The sequence below is a fragment of the Corvus kubaryi genome, unplaced genomic scaffold (genome assembly GCF_017639235.1).
Source record: "Corvus kubaryi isolate FWS band 111438036 unplaced genomic scaffold, C.kubaryi_AGA036_p1.0 137, whole genome shotgun sequence".
NCBI classification, from domain to species: Eukaryota; Metazoa; Chordata; class Aves; order Passeriformes; family Corvidae; genus Corvus; species Corvus kubaryi.
Window position 1 is genome coordinate 10,859,807 of NW_024580671.1, and position 25,053 is coordinate 10,884,859.

Sequence of the window (25,053 nt, forward strand, 5' to 3'; positions counted from 1 at the left end):
AACATCAGTAAATGTGATCATCAGAGGAAAATGATGAACCTGACTAAATGGTTCCAGCCACCTGCTACTTTGAGGAAGGCATTGTGCTTATCAAAAAGAGACAACTTCAATTTTCTTTTAGGACAAAACAGCATTTAAGGACACAAGGTGTTGCTTCAGTTGTTACCTGTCTGTGCATGATCTTAACTGAGCATAATACTGCTCTGACTAGTCATAGCGGCTCAGGGCATCGCAGGAGAACACCTCCAGACAAAGCAGGACACAGGTGCTTTTCTGCAAGTCCCTTCCCATTCCCATTCATAGGCAAGTTGCTGCTGAGGAAAGATCATGGACCTGAGATAGAGAATATGTTACCAGTGTGGAGACAGAGGACACCTTGCTGTGCAGAAGCAACTCATACGTGTATGGCCTGGGGGATAAGGAGCTGAAGAGAACTGAGCAGAGGAGGGTTTGAGAGATAGTCCCATAACTGCACAGAATAGTGTCCAGGATTGCCAAGTACGCTTTGCAATACTCCTCTGCAGTGCTGTGATTTATTATCTAGCATAGCTAACTTACTGGGATGGGATGATGAAGGAGAATAGCCGCTACCAAGCAGGCAATGCCAGCTCCATGTCTTCTGAGTACTCCTGTGTAAAAATCCCCACATGCATTTACTCAGGGGCACAAAGAGGGGACTGCGAAGCCAACTCTAACTGTGCTTCCTAAAATGGAGAACTCTGCTATTTTCAGGAGATAATAGTCGTTCTGTGAAATAAACAAGATGTATTTCCCTGATTGTTGCTGTCTCGACAAATGTGGCTCTTCTTGGAATAAAAAGGGTTCTACCAGATCATTAGACCACATAGTTGTCTCAACTTCCTTTAATTAAGGATTGCAGTATTGCTTTGTTTATTGCTTAAATAAAAAATAGTTACAGCTCTGCTCTCTGCAGTTTGTTTTTATTCAATTTCTCCAGCAAAGCAGTTCTTTCTGTGAAAACTCAGCAGGGGAGGGAAAGAAAGGGTGAGTAGAAGTTCATCTACTTTCAGTGAAAGGAATTAAATGTGATTTTAAACAAGAAACCTCTAAGAATTTTTTCTTTATTTCTGATTCAGCTTTTATCGGGAGAAGCACGAATCAGAATCACCAGCCATGAGTACAACAGGAACAAGAAGCTTGGATGATAAACAGAGAATGGATGTAGGAACACAGCTGGCATCTTCTTTGAGGTCACACTGCTCCCTCAGATACTTGCTGTGAAGGACATACAAGCCTGTGGTGTCTACAGAGCTGCCCATGTGACAAACTGTCCACCTGTTTGATGTACCTACTGATAATCTGGATTGATTAATCTAAATCACAAAGATCTCGTATTGGGAAATGTCTAAGTTTTCCTTGTTCCAACTGTAGTTTGTCTTTCTTGTGCCTACCAGGAATATTTAAATTGTAACAGACCTACTACTGGACCAGTGGTGCAGAACAACTTCATGAATTGACTCAAAAGCTCTTGCACTAGGGTGTTATGATAAGTTAGTAATGCCTGTTCTGGACCACTGGCCTTCTCTAAATGCCATTATGTTCACTGTAGCCTCAGTGGATTCAGCTTTCAGTGAACAGCAAGGGATGACGTGGTAAGACTAGTCTTTTGCTACTGCAACGAAGAGAGACACATTTTGAATGATTCCAGTATGGCTTCTCCCCAGAATCTCTTGGAAATCACATCTGGCAGAGGTGAAATTCACATAATAACTGCATTGAAGCAAAAGCTCTTCAAGTTTCTCTACCTGAAATTACATGAATCGAAGTCAGCCATGAAAAGCAACTACTTACCATTAGAGGAAAGGAGAATGCCTAGGGAAGGTAGACAGCACAAGATGTATTGGCTGTGGCTGGGATAGAGTACATGTTCTACATAGCAGCCCCCGTGCTGTGGTTTGGGTTTGTGACTAAAACAGTTGACACCACCAATATTTTGTCCATTAATGAGCAGTGCTTGCACAGTGCTGTTGCTGTCTCTCTTTCCCACTCTGCCCCCTTTCTCTCCAGTGAGTAGGATTGGGGGGGTAAGTAAAAAATCTGGCCCCCTGCCTGACCCAAAGTGGCCATAAGGGTATTTCCTGTGAGATGATGCCATGCTGAGCACTAAAAAATGGGGGGGTTGTGATCCAAATCAGCTGTTGCTCTGAGACTACCTTGGCACTGTTCTCTTGTAGGAGGTGGTGAATGAATGCTGTCATGTTACTTGTTTTTTCCTCCTTCCTTCACTTATTAAACTGTTCTCATCTCAAACTATGAGCGTTCTTGCTTTCACTCCTCCTGTTCTCTCTCTTGTCCTGATGAGAGGATGTGTGGGTGCTTAGCTGCTGGCCATGGTCAACACGCAGTAACTGTCCGTGTCTGTAGTCCTCTTTAGGCAGATGTATCAGGGAGTGCTGATGAGTGCTTACCTGAGATATGGTTTGGCCTTTAGATGGTTGCAGAGCACCCTTCAGAGCCTACATAGCAGGCTTTCAGCCAGCACACCACAGGAGGTCAAGCATATCTGGGACAAACCCAGGTAAAATCTACTCCAGCCACGGCAGTCTTTTGTCTCTAGCAAGAATGCATCTACACCACATTATTGAGTCACTTCACAGGTGACTATTGAAGCAGTGCTCTCCAGGAAATACACTTAATGGGGGTGGTACAAGTATCACACGGCTGAGTTTCTTACAGCAGGGAGTGAAGTTACTGCCTTGGGCAGTGCTTGGAGATATTCGAAGCAGAGCTTGCTACTGCTGTCCCCAGACCGCATTTCTTCCATGCTGTTGCAGCCTCAGGTTTCTGTCCTTCTGTTGCTCCTTCAGTCTTGACCCCTAGTGCCATCCATGTGAAATGCAAACTACAAAACACTATAAAAAGGGTCACCAAAACTCAGAGTGATATTTGATTCTGAGTGATTTAAAAACTTCATACTTAATTTGGTGCAGTAGTATTTATTGCTTAGCAACTTATATGTTTCTTTGTCAAGTGTTGCTGCAAGTTCATATTATTCAGTGAGTGCTCCTCTGCCTCCTGAACTGTTCTAAGCATTTAACACGTTTCACATGAATGTCACTTTACTCTTGCTACATTAAACAGCTGACAAATTGTTAAAAAGTTTTTGAAAGATTTATACTTCTCATAGTGAGATTAGATATATCACAGTGATGTGTGGTCATTCCAAGATGTCAGATCGTAACAAAACCATGTTTCTCTTCAGGATCATCTCTTACCTCTATTTGTAGCAGAAGGTAGCAGAAGGATAGCCATGATGATGAGTAGTCTTGCAGTATGAGGAACCAAAATCAGTCAAAACCCTGAAGGAGAAGAGCTGCCTCTAATGAAATACCAGATCAATCAAGATGCTGGAGGGAGATGGTGTTACTGGTAGTTGTGAATTCAACAGGGAGAAGCTATGTTCCTTTGATAAAATAATTTAATGTTGTTCAAAGGAGTTTCAGTTAATAACTGAAATACTTTTATTAAAGTCAACAGCAAAATAGGGGGAGATCGGTAGTTGCTATATACAGCAGAAATATCCTGTTGATTATAGACCCAGAAGCAGGTTAAGTGCTTGATTTAAATATTAAACAGAAGAGTATTATATCCAGTTGTCAGCTGTTTAAGAAAAATTATTTTAAAGGCATTTGTAAACAGTATATTAAATCACGATCAGAAAATACTAAACAAGTGTAGAAATTGCTGGGTTATCGAGAGCAAAGCACACTCAAACTCCTCAAGTTTCAAAATGTACAGCTGTCCAACACATGGATTTGGGAACCTCTTGTTTACCCGCATGTGAGGAATGTGCATTTGCAATTGAGAAACAAAAAAAGCAACAATTTTAAGGACCACTTTGTGGTGTTTCACAGCTCACCGGCAGACCAAGCACCGCAGGCTGCCTAGCAGTAGTTGAAAGCACTGGTCCTTTGGACAGTCAATCTAGCAGAACTGCCCTGCCCTAGGCTTTACCCTGGATAAGAATATCCTCTGGTGGATTTGGCCCTTGGTAATTTATGTTGTGGGGAACTGAATTCACATTCCAAAAGTCATGAGCCAATGTCTGAGACTTTGGTGTCAAACACCATAAGCTGTGTTCAGGTATCTATAGTTGCATATGAAGTTTCATTCAGGGAATTGAGGAGCATTCCTTGCTGTAAAATGGGAAACAAAGAGATGTTTGAAGTTAATCCTCTTGTTTCTCCTACAAACATAATTCTTTGTACTGAACTCTTAATACAGACAGTCAAAAGTCTTAAACAACAGACTCAATGTTTAAGAAACAAGCACTCAGAAGACATAATATCCCACGTAGAGATATTTTGGCAGCATGCTGTGAAATAGCATGAGTTTTGCTACAGTAGGAATTCAGCAAAAGCCTAATTACATCTACTCCGAGACTGGGTACCCAGTGAAATTCTCCATGGGTACAAGGAAATTATATCCCTACCAGACAGAAAGCAATTTTCTCTGATCTGAAAATAACAATGTGAAAAGGGGGTCAGCAAAAAAAAGAGACATGGAAGAAGAAACAGTCAGAGTCTGATTAGAGAGGGGAAGGAAGCAAAATTGGTACAACATGGCATAAGGTACAGATCCCTGCTTGTGTACTCATCAGATGGAGTATTGTCTTCAATTTTAGCATTAGTAAGACTATTTAGTTTTCACTGTATAAGTAATGATACTCCACAATGACCCGCAAAGGGTTGCATTGACAGAGATTGATAAAATACTATTAAATTAATAAATTGAACCCTCCAGCAAAAAGGGATATGCAATTAAAGACTGCATACCAGAAAACACACATCACCGGCTGTCTTAAAGCTATGCTAGCATTTGAAGGAAGTGTGAAGCACCATTTAAATTCCTACAGCAATTAATCAGTACACTCCATTTCCCCTCGGGGGAAACAGAGCTGCCCTTAATTTCCATTTCCATATTCAGTGAGAATGAGGGTAAATACCCTAGGAGCCTATTACCATCCCTTCCCACCTTTCCACAGCCCCCTGTCAAAAGCAGGAGCAACGAGATTCAACACAGAAGTTCCCTGTGGTTGTGTTTCTGAAACGGCAGCTGGGCATCGGCAGTGTCCAGGCTGGATGGAAGGCCTGCACCAAGGTTATTTCACATCCCAGGGAAGTTTGTGCAGTAAGATATAGCACAGTGGTAGCCCCATTGCTGACAAGGGTTGTCACAAATATGAAAATGTATTAAATAAACAGCCAGAGAGGAAGATATTTCAGCATCTCCTATAAAAATGTTACTTAAAGTGGATCTCCAGTCATGGCCATGGACTACCTTTATTCTTCAGAAAAGAACTCCACTGCAGAGGAAAAAACATTAAAAGAATCACTTACGTAGAAACCTTACATTTTGGACCTTGAACAAAACCCCTTTGACATAGCAAACTTCAAAATACCACATTGAACAGTTTGGTGCTGTTTGAATAACTTAATCTGAAAGAATCAGGCTAATTTCAGTCATTCAGAGATTTATTTTTCTTCATCTGTGGCCACCTGCACAACTTGCTGTCTTTCAATGGGTTGTGTCTTCATCTGGATCTTAATGACTCATTTCTGTTTGATGCATTCGCTTTGCATCTCATATCTTCTGAAAGCACATATTTAATGAAACTGTGTGTAATAATACTTCAGTTCTGTTTGTTTTAAAATGCAGCCCAAGCTACAAAGGATATTTTCCTGAAGATGGAAAGAATTAAGACTATAAGAATGGTGAATATTGTCATGTGAAATTCAGAAATTTTGCACTGTCAAACGGGACTGCTGAATATAGGAAGCAATTTGAAGATTCTTACCTCAAGCTATCCTTGTGTGATTAATCTGGTTTAAGACTGGCTAAGAGAATGAGTCATGTTATTTCATGGCGTGCTTGATGAAACACGTCTGTGTTGTGGGGCTACGGATCAGAAATATCTTGCATTCTACTATAGCAGCATTCACGGAGTTGCACTCAGGTTCCAAGAGGGTTCAGGGAAAAAAATGTGAATACCAACGCCTGTGCTGCCAAGGCACTTGACACAAGTAGGATGTAAGAGATGGTACTGTACAAATACCTGCCTGGGTGGCCAGCTTCTCAACACCAGGCACTGGCTTTTGGGTACTGAACTACAGCAATTTGAACAGGTTCTTGATTCCCAACATGTGTAGCAGTTTCCTCTGAAGACTGAGACCTATTTATGGGAACTTGAATTGAGACACTTAAAATAGTAGCCAAATTGAAGCACCAGACCCTGGGGGCTAATGGTACACATAGCCTGTTTTGAAAATCTTTGCTTCATTATTTTACTGCCATGTAATTCCAGTCTAAGATGGATTGTCTCTTCACACCCTTGAATTAAATAAATCCAACATGTATGTAGGCATTAACCTTTTTCTCTTTAGCATTCCTCTTGGTCCTCAGATTTTACCTCTAGTGCCTTTTCAGCTTTTAAAATTAGAGTTTAAAACTCTAAAACTAGAGTCATGTGGTGAAATTTTAACACTCAAAGCAGTCCTCCATGCTCAGATTAGTAGTAAAAGGAATTTACATTGGTAAAATATATTGAAAACCATTTACTGGTTTTTATTGTTTATGAGACACTGAAGAAATCCTGAAATTTGACCCACCCAAATAGTTTAAATATCAACTGCTAACATGACCTTTTGCAGCTGTTTCTTTATCAAGGCCATTATCAGCTACAATTCATGGACTGGTGAGGAGTAAGAATTCCATGTAATTCTTTGTAACTACATAAGCTACTGGAAAGATATTTTAGATCCACTGTCACTTCTGCTACACAGCATGGTTTTTATAGCATCACTTTGGAGTGATCCCTGAAGGGTTTATTGTACAAACTATTTAACTTTGTGGACTCAGAAAGCAAAAAAACCCAAACGACATGGAGTTCTGGGATACAATGCAAACTGCACATCATCCTTTCAGGCACATTTTCACCAAGTCAGCTCTTCTTTTCATCTTACTCATCAAACCCTTTGTGTAGGATTCACAGCACTACATAAACATTAAACCCCTTTTTAGCTATTGGGAAATGGCAGTCCCAACACGCCTTATGCTGGCAGTTTTCTTGGAAGCAACAGTTTCTTACAGCACAGTTGGAACTGCATTTGAAATACTTTTGCCTCTCCCGATGTCAGTCTTTATGAACAGGCCAAAATAAGCATAATCTTGTTCAATCATCCTTCATTTTTCTGATCACAGTAGGCAGAATTCCTGGAACTATTTTAGGACACATTAGGCATGGAAGCTGCTCCTGAGTTTGCCCAGTTTGTTAGTGGCTATTGCTAACATGCAGCATTTGCCAAGAAGTAACAGGATTTTATTTCTGTGGTTTTGCAAGTGTTTTGGTGAGGGCAGTAAGCCAAGACAGAAACTGCTGGTTCCAGCACACAGTGATCCTAATTCAAATTTAGTAATTGCTGTGAGAAAGGCTTCTAGAAAACTCTCAGCTGTATCACTCCTTGGGTAAGTTTCAGCCACGGAAAGACGGTAAACCTAACAATTGAAATACATTATCACAAATATCCAAGAATGGTAAGCAAATGGCAGATGGATCCTTTGCAAGCCATGTCCTTATCTGCAGGATTACAAACAGTTATGAAGACTGGTTATGTTTCTGTGGAATCATATTGCTCTCTAGAAGCTGATCTTTTACACCATTTATGCCATATGTTCACAGCCACTCTTAATGGGTTCAGAATAATGTAGGAGAGAGAGTCACACTAAGGCTGGGAGAAGCTGGATATTTCTTCTTATAGCAAGGCAATTCAGCTTAATTTGTAGAGTCTTCATCAGCAGGAAATGCTTCTGACAATAAAACTGGTAGAGTTATATACTCCACACATCAATCTAAGCGTGATGCAAAACACCACATAATTAGCAATCTGTCTAACATTTGGAGCTACAGTTGGCATTTCGACTCCAGACAGGCTCAGTTTTGTGCCTCTCTCCCAGACACCAGGCACAGTTACTAAAGGCATTGTTCTGTACCTAGAAAGCAATGTTTCATCATCCCAGTCTCAAACCAGAGGGCTAAGTGCAAAACCAGAGCATTCATTCTCCTCTCAGTATTGAACAACTGAATTGATTCATCATTTTCTCACTGACAGTAGATACTACCTACTCCTAGGTGGATGTGGCACACCATCTTTTTTTGCCAGTGCCTTAACCACTTCCCTTGTTTGAACCAGTTTCCTCTACCACTCTAAGACATCCTCTCTGATTCCTTGCAGACTTCAGTGTCTTTCCTCCTTCAGTCTCATTCTCTTTGCTAAGGTCCCTTTTGTTGTCTTGCTCAGCTCTGGATCTAAATAGAGCAGAGTTGACAATTTCTCCCACAAGTTGAGCAGTGGAATGAGAGAACAATTAAAACACTAGCAACCTTCCTAACGTGTTAGGAACCCTCCCTTGACTTCAAGATGTTTTGCTCCATTAGCACTAGAAATAGAACACAAGAAAAAACTCTTGGTGCCAATTCCAGCTGGACTGAAAAAGGTGAATTTGAAGTGTCAAGAATTGGTTAAATACATAAAATAATTCCCTTTGAAGTCCCAAAGCAGGCAAGCAGCTGCAAAACGAAATTCTACTAAAATTTTGGTGCATGTCTCAGCCTCCCTTAAAATACAATTGCCATGAGTTCAGAAAAACTCACATGTTTACTTAGAAACGAGCACATGAATAGCAGCATGTTTCTTCTGCTGATGACCAAGTAACACACTGACCTGTTTTTCAGACTTTGACCTGCACACCACTACAATTTTTTTAGGAGCTGCAGCCTCTTTTGTAAGAATCTCAGCTGACTGGTAAAGGCTTCTCAGAGTTGTTTTCTGCAGTTTCTTGAAATCCTGCAGGAGTGCCAAGGGATCTGCTGACAAGTTGAGAAACACTGCTCTAAATCATTGTTCTGCAGTTTTGTAGCTTGTTTAGAAATAAAGATTCAACTAGAGGAAAAATACGGCAGTGAGATTACACTATTACAGTGGTGAGACACTGGAACAAGTTGTCCAGAAAAGATGTGGATGCCTCATCCCTGGAACTATTCCAAGGCCAGGCTGGATGGGGCTCTGAGCAGCCTCGGATAGTGGGAGGTGTCCTTGCCCATGGCAGGGGGATTGGTGATCTTTAAGGTCCCTTCCAACGCAAAGCATTCCATGGTTCTATGATCATTGCAGATACTGAAGCTTCCTCTAATCCTCAAGTGCTATGTACTACTGATGGGCTTCAGGTCCTAAGTGTGGAAATTTATTGTGCATTTGGTCTAACAAGGTCCGCCTGTAAGCAGTGCTCATCAACTCACTACTTCCAGTCTCAGCTGAATGGAATATGTTTTCATTGTACCGCAACTGCAGGATGCTTCAGATGAAATGGGCAGATGGTAAGTCACAGAAGTTCATGTTAGACATACAATTCAGATTACTCACAGAAATGCTCTTATGTGACACATACTCCAAAACTAGACAGTATCATTACACAAATGAGTACTACTTAGCTGTACAGTTGCACTGGCCTTTTAATTCCTGCATGAGAATGACCCCACATGTCATGCGGTGGTCAGACAGAAGTGGCTATTACACCCCTTTGGTATGGCAGCGGTGTGTGTGTGCAGTCCTACTGCTCAGCAGAACATGCTGGAGGGAACTGCACACACTCAAGAACAGCAACAGATGCCTTTGCCCACATTTAACAAAAAAGCATTGAAACTGTTTGTGGTACACATAGTACCATAAGCATGCAGTATTACACTTCTGCCATCTTTTGGCACTGACAAGTTTCAGCAGATTTTGAGGAATCAGATAAGCTACAAGCAGGTTCATGTCTAAGGCCCAGTGTTCAGAATGTGCAGCTGTAACTGCAGGTAATGAAAGAGCAGACATGTAGAAAGATATGGCCCAAGACTAAAAAGAAATCAATTTTGATATCTGAAGTTAAAGATGAAATATATTGCTACCAACTATTTTCAAGAAAGAGTTCTCTATTTTTACCTTGAAATAGACATTTTTATTCCACAGTCTTTAGCTTTATGGTCACTTTCTTGGAAATGAAATGTCAACCAAGTAAACAGTTCACATTTTCAAAACAAGTACTTACCAGAATATGCTAAACCTGGCAATTTTATCATAATACTTTTCTTCTTTAGTCTACCTAATAAATTACCCTGTCATACAGCCTCCATTCTCTTTTCTTCAAACACAACTGATGTTATGTTGGATTTTACCAAATTCACATGCTCAAAGATATTATCCTTTAAAAATTTTATCAGGTCACACAGCAACTTAGAAATTATGAAAATAGCAATGAAATTGTTGGCATCCTTGTACCATCCTATTAAGTCAACAACCTCTCCGAAAATCATTAACAACGGAGGGCCAAACATAGCTCTTAGCCAAGCTTAGAGCAATTCCGTTGACTTTAAAAGGAATGCATCTGTCCTGTGGGGTTACTCTTGAGTAAAAGCTGCCTCAGAAGGTTAATGGAAATTAAGATGTCATCTATTCTAGATTTTCAAAAGGGACAATTTATCCTTTATCACTAGGCAAAAATGAATTTTCCAAGGTATTAATGAATTTCTGTCTCATCCATGCTTTGAAGTTTCGATACCATTCTAAAAGCTTTTTTCTCCTTTGAATCTTTTCTTCTAAACTCATTTTTTTTTCTTTCTCTAGAATAGCAGGAAGCTCTTTCCAGTTTTTAATAAAGATAAATGGAGCCCCCATGGTTTTTAATAATTGCAATGGAGCACTGTGGTACATTGATGAATTTCCGCAAACACCCGGTGTCATTACGTCTTCTATAACAGGCAGAGATCCATATGAACAAGCTTCATAAATTCTGTAACATTCTGTATTTATTCCCACTGGGCACAATGTCAAATCACTCTGCAGCAAGGCATCTTGATAGTTTTTGAAACTTTCATTTGTTTCTTGAGGCTGCCACCTAGGAAAATAAAAAGGGTGAAAATTAATATTTTCCCCACAGGCACTGCAATGAAAAAGTAGAGATATGCTTTAATTTCCATTATTTATAAAACTGAAAATGCTATCAGTGTAAAAATTTTATATTACACACACAGTCTTAACTGCTTTTAAAGGAGTCTTCTAAAAATTTATTGAAAATGTCACTGTTAAAAATAGACTGTAAGATGTGGCCCTTTTCGGAAATTATTAGTACTTAGAAGTGTAAGAAACAAATTGAAATGCCACTTCAAATCTTCTGCATGACTTGGATGATGCACATGTCAATTTACTTCACAGCACAGTTTAGCAACAGACAAAACGGGAGACACTCAATGGACTTTTTAATGACTTTGTTTGGCCTCAAATACTTTAAATCAGTAGAGGTTTGCTCTTCAAGAGTTAGGACATAAAGCAATCCGTTTACCCTGAATTAATCTACTTGAAGTGCCTCAGTATGTCTGGGATGTAAGAGTTTATGTAACAGATACAATCCATCTCCTGAGACTCTTCATTAGGGCAGGTGAGGTCTACCTAAGCACTGCTGTGCCTGCTATCCAACATTTTATAGGTGTTGCTTTTCAAACAATTCAAGAAATACGATCAGAACCCTACTCGTTAGTCAAAACCAACTGTGCAGTACAGATTAAATCCACTCTCATGTGGAACACAACAAAATATGGCTGTCTTCTTTCTTCTACTAAAGACATTAAACTCCACAAAATACAAGACAAGTGCTTCTTCTCATAATCAAATATTTGTAAGAAAAAAACCAGATGGTCTTTGATGGTTATATATATAGATTTTCTATACCAAATTTAAAAATATGCTTTATGTAAAATAACAACAGAAAGGCTGTTATGTTATGATGACCTAAACAAAGCGTCTCAGCAATGTTCCCTGACTTAATGACTGACTACCTTTATTTGTACTATTTTTTAACACAAGAAAGGATTGGTAATAATGAACCAGGCAAAAAAGTCTGAGTATCTTAATGAAGTAAATTAAAGTCTTACTGTTCTCTGGCTGCAATCCAGCAAAGTTTGTCAAGCCCATCCTGTTTCAGAATTTCCATTAGGGCTTCTCTCGAAGAATTCTTATAAACTGTTCCTAAGAAATTACATAGATATGATCTTGGATCACGAAGCATTGACCAGCTGGGTTCTACAACTGGAAAACTTCTGTAGCTGTAAAAACAATGTATAAGTTAGACAACTATATCAAAGGAAAACATTTTGCAGCATTTCATCTTCACTGCATCATATATTAAGACTAAAAACACCAACTTGTTGTCAATCCACAAGTAAACCAATTGAAGTCCTGTCCTGAAAGTATATCTTTATTCCCTTTGCCCCCACTACTCCCTTCACCAAGTTTCCAGAATAACTTACCTCTTTTTTCAACATCAGAAATATTGTATGTGCATATTACAGAATGTCCTTGACTAACATGCTTTTCCAAAGAAGCCGTTCTTGATGCAACCACAAGTTTTGACTGAAATGGCCAGGTTAATGGTAACTGTGGCACTTAAGTCTCACCTACCTTTATCTGTGGATATGCCTATCAACTGGAACTACCACTGGTATCTCTCAAAGCAAAATCTCACTTTGATCTGAGTGAACTTCAATAATCTAATCTTTTGGCTACTAAATAGCTTGTTGTACATTTTTTGACAGAGCAGTCCTTTCCTCATACTTCTGCATGATGAATGTTAATTCACTCAGTTTCTAATAACCATTTGTCCATTCATGACAAGTATTTTTGCATCATTCTACATCTTCATTTTCTCTCTTTATTTGGAAAATCTGGCACATTTTCATGCCTTTAACCATGTTTTTTACAGCCGTTGTATGCAAAGGCTGGAAACCCCCATTTTGACACCCAGTTTATCTTCCTCCACCCAGCTTTGCACCCTAGTTTATTGCTTTAAGTGTTGTTGCTTTCTCTTAACTGTCACCTTAATCTCAGCATCTCAAAACTCAACTTCTTTCCACTTAGGAACTTCCAATGCCATCAATTCTTTGACACCATCAATAATCCAAATATATCATATTTCAGGGATACTGTGAACAAGTTCAAGCTGCATGTAAAAAAACTCTACACTGTTTTCCAGCTTGTTCAGCAAACTGGATCAATACAGGATACTGAATTCAAATTCAACACAAGGTATGAAAACAATCCTGTATTCCTTTCAGCTTCTATTGCCCTGGTAAGTAGCTAAACCACTATCAGCTCTGTTAGTGAGAAGTAAAAATGCATCTAGCTGAACCAAACCTTTATTTACTCCACATAAATAGTTTGAGCACTTAAATATAACAAAAATGGTTTTTTAACCAAGCAGTTAAGACAGCTTACACTACTGTAATACTAGAGTATAACAACTCCACACGGGAAGCCTTTTGAGCCATAATGGAGGTTAAAAAAAGCACTCTTTCCTTTCCTGAACAAATAGTACCTGCAGCGTTATTACATAAATATCTTTTAAATCTCCACATCACTGGTAAATATTACATCAGCAGTCATAAATTGCAAGAGCAAATCTACTGAAGAAAGAAGAAATAGAAAACCTCAGGAGACACAGGTTCATTTTCTTAAAGCTTCCCAAACACTAGTATTCTTTTCCTGTTATCATTTTTATTGCTAAATGCAACTTTTAAGGACTCCAATGCCTGATTTAGAAAATGATTGATAGGATCATGTTCTGCAAATTACTTACAATTGTTTTGGGCATCAGCATCACTCAGTCATATTTTCCATACCACACGCATAACAATTAATTAATCAATTGCAATTTCTGTCTACAGCACTTACGTAGCTACTCCTAAAGGCCACTGGAAAATATCTTCTTCATTTACAAACGCATAGTCATATGTAACAAAGAGCAGATGCACAAAGCCCCCGTTTCGTTTCAGGTATGGCTGAATCCACGCGTTGTTGCACTGCTCGTTGCCGAGCAGCACCACTGCCACATGCTGGATTTTGCGAGTCTCCATCAGTGTTTGTGCGTAGTGCAGCCACTGCGTGGCGTAGGCGATCTTCGCCGGCTCCCTCCCGTTCAGCACCAGCACCACATGCTCCGCTTCCACCGAGAAGTAGCCGGGAACCACAGATGGGCCAGTGAGGAAGCTGAGAAAACCAAAATACAACACTAAACAAAGTTACACAAGTTATTGACCTTGATCCTCTAACTAGTCTTACTACACAGTATGTACTTCAGAAATTTTTTCTTCAATAATGTAAATGCAATATACTGCAAAATCACTGTACAACTGTAGCCGCTTCTGTTGTTAGTATCTACTGCTTAGCACAGGAGTAAAGCTGCTTTCATTTTTATTCAGGAAAAAGGAGATTGACTTAAATAAGGTATTTTGTCAATACATCAGAACTAGTACCATACTCAAACCTCAGAATGTGTGTAAATTAACCACCTTTCAAAAAAGGGTGCACCTTGATGTTCACTAAAGGTTAAACATTTTCTTAATTCCAGTAATAACTGATGATCGCTGTATTAGAACAAGAGAGAGGCCCTCCCAAAAACCTGAAGACTATACTAAATCTGCTATCGTTACGAGGGACAGTTAGCTAGCCTTGTATACTACTTTTCTCAGTATTTTGGTTAAGTTTCTGCTGAGCAGAATCAATAACACAAAAGGCATCTCTCTAAATGTAAACCTAGCATTGTTGTATGACCCAGGTCAAACTTCAGGCTCTGATGTAAGCTAGTAAAGCACAAATATTTTAGTTATAAAATGGCATTTCTATATCTTGCACAATGCATTTAACAGAAGAATTTCAGTCATGTAGCAAAATCATTAAATCTTTAATCATTTGCAAGTATCTGACAAAAGCCATTTATGAACTGCAATGAAACAAACCAGTATTTGCCAGCTGCTGCTCTTCAGTTACCTGGTGTATTAACAGACCATTGATTGAACGTAAAGAAGTACTAGTTACACAGCTTGGGAAAAAGTGGAAGGGAGAAAACAGTATTTTTTTTTCTAGGAGTCAGTTAAGTGCTAGTTTTCTAGGTCTGCTGCATTACTAGTTTTTTCAGCTACCAGCAAAACTTAATTTAGAGTGAGTATAAGTTTTAATTCACGAAGTGCTGAGACTGACAGCTAGTTTCAGTTCAAATATACTTACTGAGGAAAAAAATCCTTCACAACAAAAGCTGTAAAAACTACACCAGTGAGGTTAGCTGGAGCAGACTGACCTTACACAAGTGTATTTTAAACCTGAGTTAAGCTGACATGCTGCTGGCTTGGTGGGAAGGGTGTATTTTGGAGCCAAGATTCGTAAGACTCATGACTTAGAAACAAGACTTCTAATACATTATATGTTAAGTCAGATCAAGACTTAAATCCAAACTTTAACAGACAATGAGAACAGAACCACTGGGATTCCTAAGAGAGAATACCCTGAGCTTTGGAATGCCTAAAGTAGGGACTAAGATACGTACATGGTCCAGTGATCACCTTGCAAAAAGAGACTTGGGGAGAAAGGGTTTTTTCTATGACACAGCACTTAGAGGGTAACAACTTTACAGGAATAACAACATATACAGGTCAGGAAGCAATGACCTGTGTGTAGGAATATATGAAGTTGAACAGCATAAAACTACAGTGGGGAAAAAAAGTAACACTGTGCAAGTCTCATAAATCCCATACTTCAATAATTAAAACACTGTGCTAGGGTTGTACTATTAACTCCCAATCAGAACACAACTGGGATTGGGAAACGGAAGAGAGATTACAGAAGCTACAAAATTAAGGGAGTAGTCCTAACAGTACTAACTACTCACATGAAGGCTAGATCAAAGATAATTTGGAAAGATCATGTTTTTTGGACTAAATACGTGACTTGCTTTTCCTTACTAGTCATACAGTCATACAAAAAGGTACTATTTTAGACTGAGTCTTACAGTGCCCATTCTGAAGGTGTTAGACAGCCATTCTGTAACAGCAATGATTAACACTTGCAACACGGCAGATCATAATAAATACATCCAGCACAAACATATTCATTATGCAATAACTGAATTACATAAAAATGAGAAAAATCAAGAAAGAATTTGGAAAGGAGCAGTCCAAATCACAAGAAGGTTTCAAGGAGTTTGTAGACTGTTCAAAAACAGTGTATAAGAAGCCTAGGCATGCTGCGTGCTTCAATCCAAAAAGTAAACAACACAGACCCCCCCAACCCCATCTGGCTCAACAGAAAAGTAAGGGAGATTCCCACACCTAATTTATTCGCTTCTGCAAGAAATACAAGGTTGAACACCACAAGTATTATATCAAACGGAGGATTTGGACCTGGATAGCATTCACTTGAGAGTTTTGAAGGAACACAAACACATAATTGCAGAACAGCTGGCAAAGGTGTGGAGCTGTCATTATGAAAAGACACTGTGCTTGATTAGTGGTTCACCATCTTTTTTAGACTCCATCTACAAAAACAACTTGAGAGGACGCTGGAGAACAATCAGTATTAATTCCCTCTCTGGAAGAGTCTGCAATAAACAGTAAGATCACTGAATCTTATCAATAGGTAACACCACTGATCACATATATGGATAAGCACTGCTGGAAATGAGTTATCCTGTTTCAATCTGATGAAGATCTATGAGCATGTCAATAAAAACACAGATAAAGAGGATCCAGTGGACATAGTGTATTTGGATTTTCAAAAAGCTTCACTAAAGGGTTTTATTAAAATTAAATTGCCAGAAACTATCCCTGGTGGAATCCTTTGATAGACAGAAACCTCTGCTGGTTGACTGAGGCAAGGCAGCACTGAATGTTTATAAAATAGAGAGGGTGTGACTTGGTAGAATAGAAATTTAGGAAAGCTCTTACCAAGTAATAACAGGTGCTCTACAACATCCTCCTAGATGACAGGAGAGAATGGTGTGAATTGCTTCAGGTCAAAGAAAGCGTTAAATCCTGCTTTCTTGATTTTTGTATGAAAGTGCCAAGATGTTACTAAAACCCACAGCTATGCAGTTCCTTCTCCACTCCTGTTTTTAAATAAACATCACTCCATTTTATGGAGAAGCTGGTACCTTCTGCATTTTTTAGGCAACTTCTTTGGTGAAAACGTGAAGCTATCAAAATCTATATTAATTATGTGTATTCTCCATCCTAAATATACAAAATGGGATTATTCCTGCAACTGTGTTCAAGTGGTATTTTGGCATTTTTGCATCTTTAGATTCGGCATTCTTTAAAAACATTCACCAGAGGTCTATTTTTAAACAATCATTAGACTTACCACAGAAAACTGCAGAGCAGCACACATTCTCCAAATATGTCACCTCAGCTAGTTCCCTCTAGCCTCATCTAGTAATCAAATGGAGACAATTTACCTCAGCCAGGCAGTAAACAATTCTAGAAAATCTTATAACGAGTGAGGAGCCAAAATCACATTCTTCTTCTTCACAACACAAGCTAATATTTCCAGATTGAGTAAAAAGTAGCTATTTAATTTCAGAAACCTCGTTGTTAAAATAATAGTTATATTGCATATTTTCTATACTTTGCACAACAAGTTTCTACTAGCCTGTCAAAAGTCAACCTCTGTTATGTTGGTACTAAACTTAAGCTTAGTAATTTTATAGGATCTAAGTTGAAATTAAAATAAGCACTCGATTATCCCTGGTTCATCCAGGCAACAAGAAGATATTTAAATGCAAGTACAGAAGTCTTTCTTTGAGAGATGCAAACCCTAAAGAAACATGTGAGGTTATTAATCATCTGAAACAGGCACACTAGAAAGAAAATAACCATAATCAGTCAAGTGACAGACTCATTAAGTACAGCAAATTATTTTCATGTTATAAACGTGAAAAGCAAGAGCTTGAAAGAAACTCTCATGTCAATACCAAGAAGATAACCTATCTGGCAGAGTATCATGGATTTCTACGGCTTCTGAGATTTTAACTCTGGAAACAACAAAGTCTTTTGCCACCAAGACTGCACTGCAGGCACTGGTCCACATTCAAAGAAAGCATTGTATCCTTTCTCTATATTTGTGAATGGAAAGCCCTATTGCTCTGTCAAGGAGACTACCAAGATGCAGTAGCCTCACTCACAGTTAATTCTCTAAACTTGTAGGATCATCTTTTATTTGCAGACAAGGAATATAGCTTTTTTTGTTAAAGAGTACATAAATTCATCCATTTCATCTGAAAAGATTCTATGTCCTGTATATACCATGTTCACTGTTAGAAACTTTGATGAACAATTCAAAATGATTTAAAGAAGTTTTGTAATCACTTAAAACCTCCTTTCAATTCACAACACTTTTACTATCTTCAAATTCCAACTAGAACCACATCTTATTGTGCACGGAAAAAACAGCCTTCTGAAGCAACACACTTTTCAGAAGTTAAACTCACTTAAGTGTGTAATGTATGTATTAAAAGAAAACTTTTTTAACAGGTAGGTCCTGGAGCAAGTGACTAAATGTTACCTACTTCTGGAGACTGGCTAACTGGCCAAACAGACCTTCAGCTTTCACTATGTCTTCACAGAAAGTCTTAAAATGGTGTTAAACAGGGACTCAGAATTGTTGTGTATCATTCACTGAATAATATAAAACATTTGACAACAATCTTAAAACATACATGATCACAGATCAAACACCACTGTTAGTGCAAACAGTGCTTTAAGCGTAATGTTCCTTTCCATATAAAATTTTGGTTTGCAAATCAAGTAGCTAACCAGAAGCTAGGCCTCACATATTGCCTTTGTTATAAACAAAAACAAATTACAGTTTTGACATATTCCTGTTTATGAATGAATGAATGAGCCAAGTCTCTTTCCCCTGAATACAGTAGAAACCAAACAGCAGGAGACATCTTCTTGCCTCATACATGCATGCTTGATTTTGTCAACTACGAACCCCCAAACTCCTGTTCTTAACACTTTTCTTGGGGTTGCATCCTGACCCTGCCACTGAGGCCTCTTGGCTGCTCTTTTTCTCAGCATTGGTAAGTCTTTCCCCATTTTTTTTTTAATAACACAAAACACCATAAACCAGATGAAGTTGCTCCCTAGTTTTCTATTTTTTAATGGTGATGTGTTTGGACTAGAATTGGTTAGTTTTATCAAGTATGTGTTTCCATGTATAAATGATAATTTTGAATGAGAAGCTGGGTGCATATTCCATAGTTATCAAAACATGACAAAATTAAAGGATTTGCAACTGTATTAAAATAACCACAACTTTGAGATAGGCAAAATAATGCACCTGAGCAGTGCATCATGTAGTTTATCTTTCCAATGCCTTATTTGTTAAAGTTTACACAATTGAAATCAAGATAATGAACAACACCTGAAGTATGTTTTTCCTGCTTTTTGGCTTCCTTCTCTCCACTGTGCAGTCACATCAGCCGGCTCAAGGTGCCCTCCAAAAATATGCTGCCAAAGGTAAAGACCTACACAAATGAAGACATGATGGAGAATTTGAAGGTTCAGATCTTGCCTACTCTACACTCCTAACAAATAAAATTATTTCTGGAAAATGAAAAAGCACCACAACATAAGAATTTGGGAAAGAAATGTCAGAGCTTCTTGCATAATAGACTTGCAATTAGTTAAGATGAATTTTTCCCACACTGGCATTTAAAAGGATTCTTTGGCTGATAAAATATCAGTAGATGAAGATATACTACACTACTGCTTCTGTTAGCAACTCTTTCCAGCACACATACCACTAAAAATGAGCAAATATTAATCAGCATTTTCAGGACAAGCATACGTCTCTTAAGCTTTTGTGAAACACACCATTTTTTTGTGATGGTAATATACGAGGTAATATACCTATGTGTTGTACAATGCTACATGAAGTTCCACTTTAAACCTGGAATTTACAAAAAAGCTAAAGTAAGAACAGTGATGTGTCTTCAGCAGTAGCTAAAGAGCTTGAGAAGACCTTGGCTCCCAGTTTGTGCAGAGGAAGCTCAGTTTCTTCCACAACAAAATTATTTCCAAGTTTATCAGTGGCGGCAGTACTGCAGTACACTGCAATACAAGAAATGCTTTATTTCTCACTGTGTGATGTTTTATTTCACGAAGTGTAAATGCGACAAAAATAAATAATCTGGTTAGGCAAGTAAGAGGCCTCTCCTTGTGTTGTACTGTAAACTAGACTGGATTAGAAAAGTAACTATGTTTCTCTGCCATTTGAGACATTTTCCTTGACAGATGCAGAAAAACAGCCTTGAAAAGAACTGATACAAAGAAACTGGAGTTCAACTACTCTTCTATTGCTATAAATTTGAGTAACAGCTACCATTCCTTAATACTCTTCACATACAGATATACATACTATTGAATCATATACATAAATTTTAGTCATCAGAAAACAGAGAAAAGTGCCATTACTAGAAAGGTTAAATAACTAATAGACATTGACTATATCTGCTTACCAATTGCTGCTTTGCCCCAAATCTGTACTCTAAGACTGGTCTGTTCTAGGTGAGATCTCGCATATTTTATCATCTTAAGATTAGCTTCATATCTCTGCTGAGAAGCAGCCAGCTCGTTTTTCTCGTCTGCATCCCATGGATTCCACTCTTCGTTTCCCAAGGCAACATGATCTGTGTAACCTAAAAGCGTGAATTACATATAAAAAAAGATCAAATTCACAACTTTAGGAAGACTAATGAATTTTCTGAAATTTGTGATTTCAAGCAGCACCTGGCAACCTTCCTTCAGCCCTGGGCCGGGCCCACCACCATCGCCACCACAACCACCACCACAAGCGCCACCGCCGCCTTCTCCTCCCCCGCCGGGCCGCGCGGTGCCACCCAAGGCACTGCGGAAATGGCCGCGGCCGGCGCAGGCCCGATGGGGAGCGGTGGGGCCCCGGCCCCGCTCTCCCCCAGGGGCCGCCACCAGGCCCCGCCCGCCGGGCCGGCCCCGCACCAAGGCCGCCGCCTCCGGGCCGGGCCCGGGCCCGGGCGCCTCGGAGTAGCTCCGCCGCCGCGCTCACCTCGCGGGCCGCGGCGGTCCCGGTGCGGGCGAGGGGCGGCCGGGCGGCGCGGCCGCAGGAACACGGTGTAGGCCGCGTAGAGGGAGAAGAGGCCGTACGCGACGATGAGGGCAGAGCAGAGCCGCCTGCGAGCGCCCCGCATCCCGCCCAGCGGGGGCGGAAGGCCCGGCGGGGGGCGCCGGGAGGCGGCGGCGGGAGCAGACTCCGCCCGCCGGCCGGGGCTGCGTCCGCCGCTGAGGAGGCTCAGAGCCGCCGGTGCCATGACCTGCTCCTGCCCGCAGCCCGGGAGAGCTGTGCGATGATGTGTAACCACGTTGTAAACGGATAGATGAACAGCACAGTCAGGTTATGGGAATTTTATATAATGGGGAAATCTTGGACAGATCAGAGCGAGTCATGTTCCATAGAAAGAGAAAGATAGGAAGATTGTCCGTGAGTCCTTTTTAAGGCTAGGTGCTACAGCTTCTTTAAAGCCTCTACCAGCCTGTATACAAACACCATGACCCTAATTGTAGCCAAAAGCACAGCAACCTTCATGTACCCTAAGGAGAGAGAGTGTAGAACAGTATAGATCATAATGCACTGCACAACCCTACAGCCTTTTCTGGGTCTGAGTGGGTTTTTTCTTGATAATTTTCTTACCCTTATGAACACTAAACCTTGCTCTGACCCTGACCTAAAATTCAGTTAATGGACCACTGCTTGTTCCCAACTTAAATGTAACTACTTGTCTTAGAAGGCCTTCTGAAATAGGCTTATAGTCAGCCTACTGCCAAATCCTTAATCTAATTTAATTGCTTATACGTTTGCTGAACTGTAAGTCTAGCCTGATGACCCACTGTGGCAGCAGTCACAGAATGGTTGGGGTGGGAAGGCGCCTTCAAGATAATTAAGTTCCAACCCCCTGCCACAGGCAGCGATACTTCCAGGTTGTTCAAAGCCCTGGGTCACTTCCAAGAATGGGACCTTCACAACTTCTCTGTCTTACCACACTCATAATAAAAAATTTCCTCTTTTCAGTTTGAAGCCATTGCCCTGTGTCATGCTGCTACTAGCCCTGGTAAAAAGGTTTTCTTTTCTTTTAAGCTCCTTTTGTATACTGAAGCCCTATCCATTAAAACCCATATAATGCAAATAACACTTGCCGATACTACTGCTAATCTGTTGCAAAATTGCAGGTCAATACACTTGTTCCGGTTAGTCATCACGGCCACTTTGCTTTGGTTATAGTGATTTACAATTTTATGAAAGAAGTGCACCTCATAAATGCTTTCAAAATGAAGACCAAGCTTTTCTCTTGCCTTTCTAGCTTAGTGCATCTGTGTGAATGCGCAAGGAACTGGTGCAGTCACAAACTTGGGGAAGACCAGCAACATGGTATCTGTAGTGGTCAATATTAAAGTAAACTGTTACCAGTTTTAACTGCAGCCTGTTTTCTAGACTTTATCAGTAACTGCGTCTGTGTGCTGAGCTGCTAAAATTTAAGGAAAATAATCTTTGTACAAACACTTTAAAACAGAATATGATAATAAAAGTATGATAAACATAGAACCAAAGGGAAATAAGATGGTAGTAGAAATTAATTACAAAGGGCAAAGAAGAATGAAAAATGTTTAATCATTTGCAAACACAGGCTTCCTGTTGCACAACTTCACTGCTTTGGATGATGATTAGAAAGTTTTCTTCCCACACAGATGCAGTTTATTTCTTATAAAAATGACAAGAGACTTGAAAAGAAAAAGTCAAGAAGAATTAATCTGAGAAGAGTTTGGTTATAGATCATCTCAAAAATAGTGTCTTAAAAGTCTGCATTTAATTGTGTGCATTTCAATAAGAAATGAGAAAGTGAATATGATTTGGAATAGCAGTGAGCAGGTCTTTCACAATAGTGATGATAGTGTAGTCTTACTTTCAGCAGAGAAGAAAGGTAAACTAACCAAAGTGAGGTAAACAGGTAATATCAATCAAAGTCTTAGAACAATTATAGTAGATGGCGATGCTTGATCATTTGGAAAGAACCCCAAATCCAGAAGTGAAAACATGTGAGAAGGAAGAGCATATACTTTTGAGCATAGCATCTTATATTTCCTACCCTTATTAACTCATACATTTTGCAAGTTGCATTGGCTCGTTTCATGGGCAAAACAAGATGTAAAAAGCTATACATAATGTAAAAAAGGATATTAATTTTATAAAATTTTATATTCTTTTCCAGCCAGTTCAGGACAGACTCAAATAAATGGTTTTCCTGTACACAGAGAAACTAGTGGGAATTAAGAATATAATGTTAAGAATGTACTAAGGGGGAGAGTGTGTGTGTGATGGGCTGGACTTAACAGAATGCCTACATGAATTAAGATCTTGGAGTAGGAGCTTTGTCTAGGGATTATGGGAGTAAAACTTACGGAAACATTAAACTGGAAGAACACCTTAACCAGGGTATTCCCTGAAATCATGGAAAAACGTGCAGCAGATACCAAATTTTGGAAGTGAATTTCATGCACAGTGTCTGTAGGGGTCTGCAAAGCCCAGCAAGTACTCCTTTCTAGCAGTCTATAACAAATTTCTGATTTGTTGTAGAAGACTGAAAGCCGAGTGTTATGTCACAAGAAGGGAAGAGAGATCAAAAGCATCAGTGATGTCTTGGACCTCTGTCAAAGACAAGATCATTATATCTCTAGATGGCATTAAGAAGCAGACATGCCCTACAGCGTAGGAGAGGATGAAAAGTCCAAGAGCCACAGCTAATGACACTTCGGAAAATCCTGAACCCAGATCTGATAGGCTTAGATTCTTTCTTAGCTCTGAGACAGCTTGCTGTATGATCTTCTGGCAGCTTATCTTGTCTCATGGGGCTCCAACTGACCCCTTGTAAAATGTACAAAACTGAGCTTCTTGGACCGTTAGGAATCCTAGCTGATATAAAATAGTTGATGTTTTCTTTGAATGAAAGTTACTCAATAAAGACAGAGTTTTAACAAAAAAGGAGAGTGTATTTAATAACAAGGATTTTGAGCAGTAAACAATTAAGCTTTACGAATTCTTTTCATATCAGCCATCATAAATTAGGAGACAGTTTAAAAATGTATCATCAGGTTCAGTAACTGTTTAGAGACAAGAAAAATACAAAAGAGCACAGAAAGATATAACATAAAAATATAAAAGAGACATTCAAATGTCTATTCTGTTCAAGAATTCATTGAAACAAATGAAAATTAACCTGGAGTTTCAAAATTAAGACTGAGTGCAGCTTAAAGCCTAAATCAAAATACCTTCTGCTGTACATCAGGTAATTTGAGTAAGCAACTCAAAAAGTAAGGTCTTTTCTTGTGAAAAGTATTCCTTTTCTGTACATATTATGATAAAAGCCATATTTCCTGATACTTGTTTTTACTATTCATGACTGCCTACAATTAATTATTCTTCAGTCTCTGTTACTCCCAACAAAATTCTTGCAGAACTACTTGTCTTATCTTGGTCTCTGCTCATTGACTATTGGGTTAGAATTGCAGATGTCACTGGGAAGTCTTAAAAAGCTGTATTGATCAACATGTGATACAGGCAGATCTGAGCAAGGTTTTAAAGCAGAATTAGAAATGAAAGAAAGCACCAGTTAGACATCTAACCAGAACATGGAATGAAGACAATTGTTGCCAGAATCCCTGCAGAAAGGTGTTGAGCTGCAGTTGCTGTTCTGTTGGTCCTGTTCTCATTAATTAAGAAGTTTGCAGGGTTTTCTTCTGCCACCTGCAGAGTGTTGTAGGCAGCCGCTGTTAAAATTTGTCTACAAAAGCCTGAATCTCTTCTTAAGGCTGCCCTATACAAGGATGAATGAAAGTGAGAACTCTGCAGCAGACAATTAGAGATATGAAGCTGGAGAGGCCTCTCTGCTGGCCACAGATCACAGTGCCCATTCCTAGCCTTCGGCAGAGGTGCTGTGGGTAAGTCTCTTGTGATGAGAGAAGTAACAGTCTTTGGTGCTTGTTACTACTGGATTAATAGAAATGCTCCATTCTGCTGGCTCTGGTTTGTGGGAGTACACCCTGACATCATCCTTCAGGCAGAACAAGGCTCAGGTTAATTTCAT

General features: G+C 39.5%; 1 protein-coding gene across 3 annotated transcripts; it reads right to left on the reverse strand.

Annotated features, from left to right (window-relative positions):
* Positions 1-9,511: 9,511 nt before the first annotated feature.
* RXYLT1 (ribitol xylosyltransferase 1) lies at positions 9,512-21,149 on the reverse strand. Of its 3 annotated transcripts, XM_042017872.1 has the most exons (6): positions 20,967-21,149; positions 20,401-20,580; positions 19,305-19,407; positions 13,782-14,096; positions 11,987-12,157; positions 9,512-10,953 (listed from the first exon to the last, which is right to left on the reverse strand). In XM_042017872.1, exons 1-6 carry the CDS (start codon positions 21,106-21,108, stop codon positions 10,536-10,538), a joined length of 1,329 nt encoding a protein of 442 aa, XP_041873806.1. In that variant the 5' UTR covers positions 21,109-21,149; the 3' UTR covers positions 9,512-10,535. The 3 variants fall into 3 exon arrangements, with proteins under 3 accessions (XP_041873806.1, XP_041873807.1, XP_041873808.1); XM_042017873.1 differs by lacking the exons at positions 20,401-20,580; positions 20,967-21,149 and adding an exon at positions 17,241-17,308; XM_042017874.1 differs by lacking the exons at positions 19,305-19,407; positions 20,967-21,149.
* Positions 21,150-25,053: the final 3,904 nt, after the last annotated feature.

Excerpts from the sequence above, each read along its gene's own strand:
- RXYLT1 (XM_042017872.1), bottom strand. The coding sequence starts at position 21,108 with ATGCGGGGCGCTCGCAGGCGGCTCTGCTCTGCCCTCATCGTCGCGTAC. Across the intron at positions 19,408-20,400 it reads TTGGGGCAAAGCAGCAATTG|GTCTTTACCTTTGGCAGCAT; the intron begins GTAAGCAGATAT and ends TCATTTGTGTAG. Across the intron at positions 14,097-19,304 it reads GCAGGAAAAACATACTTCAG|CTTCCTCACTGGCCCATCTG; the intron begins GTGTTGTTCATT and ends TGGTTTTCTCAG.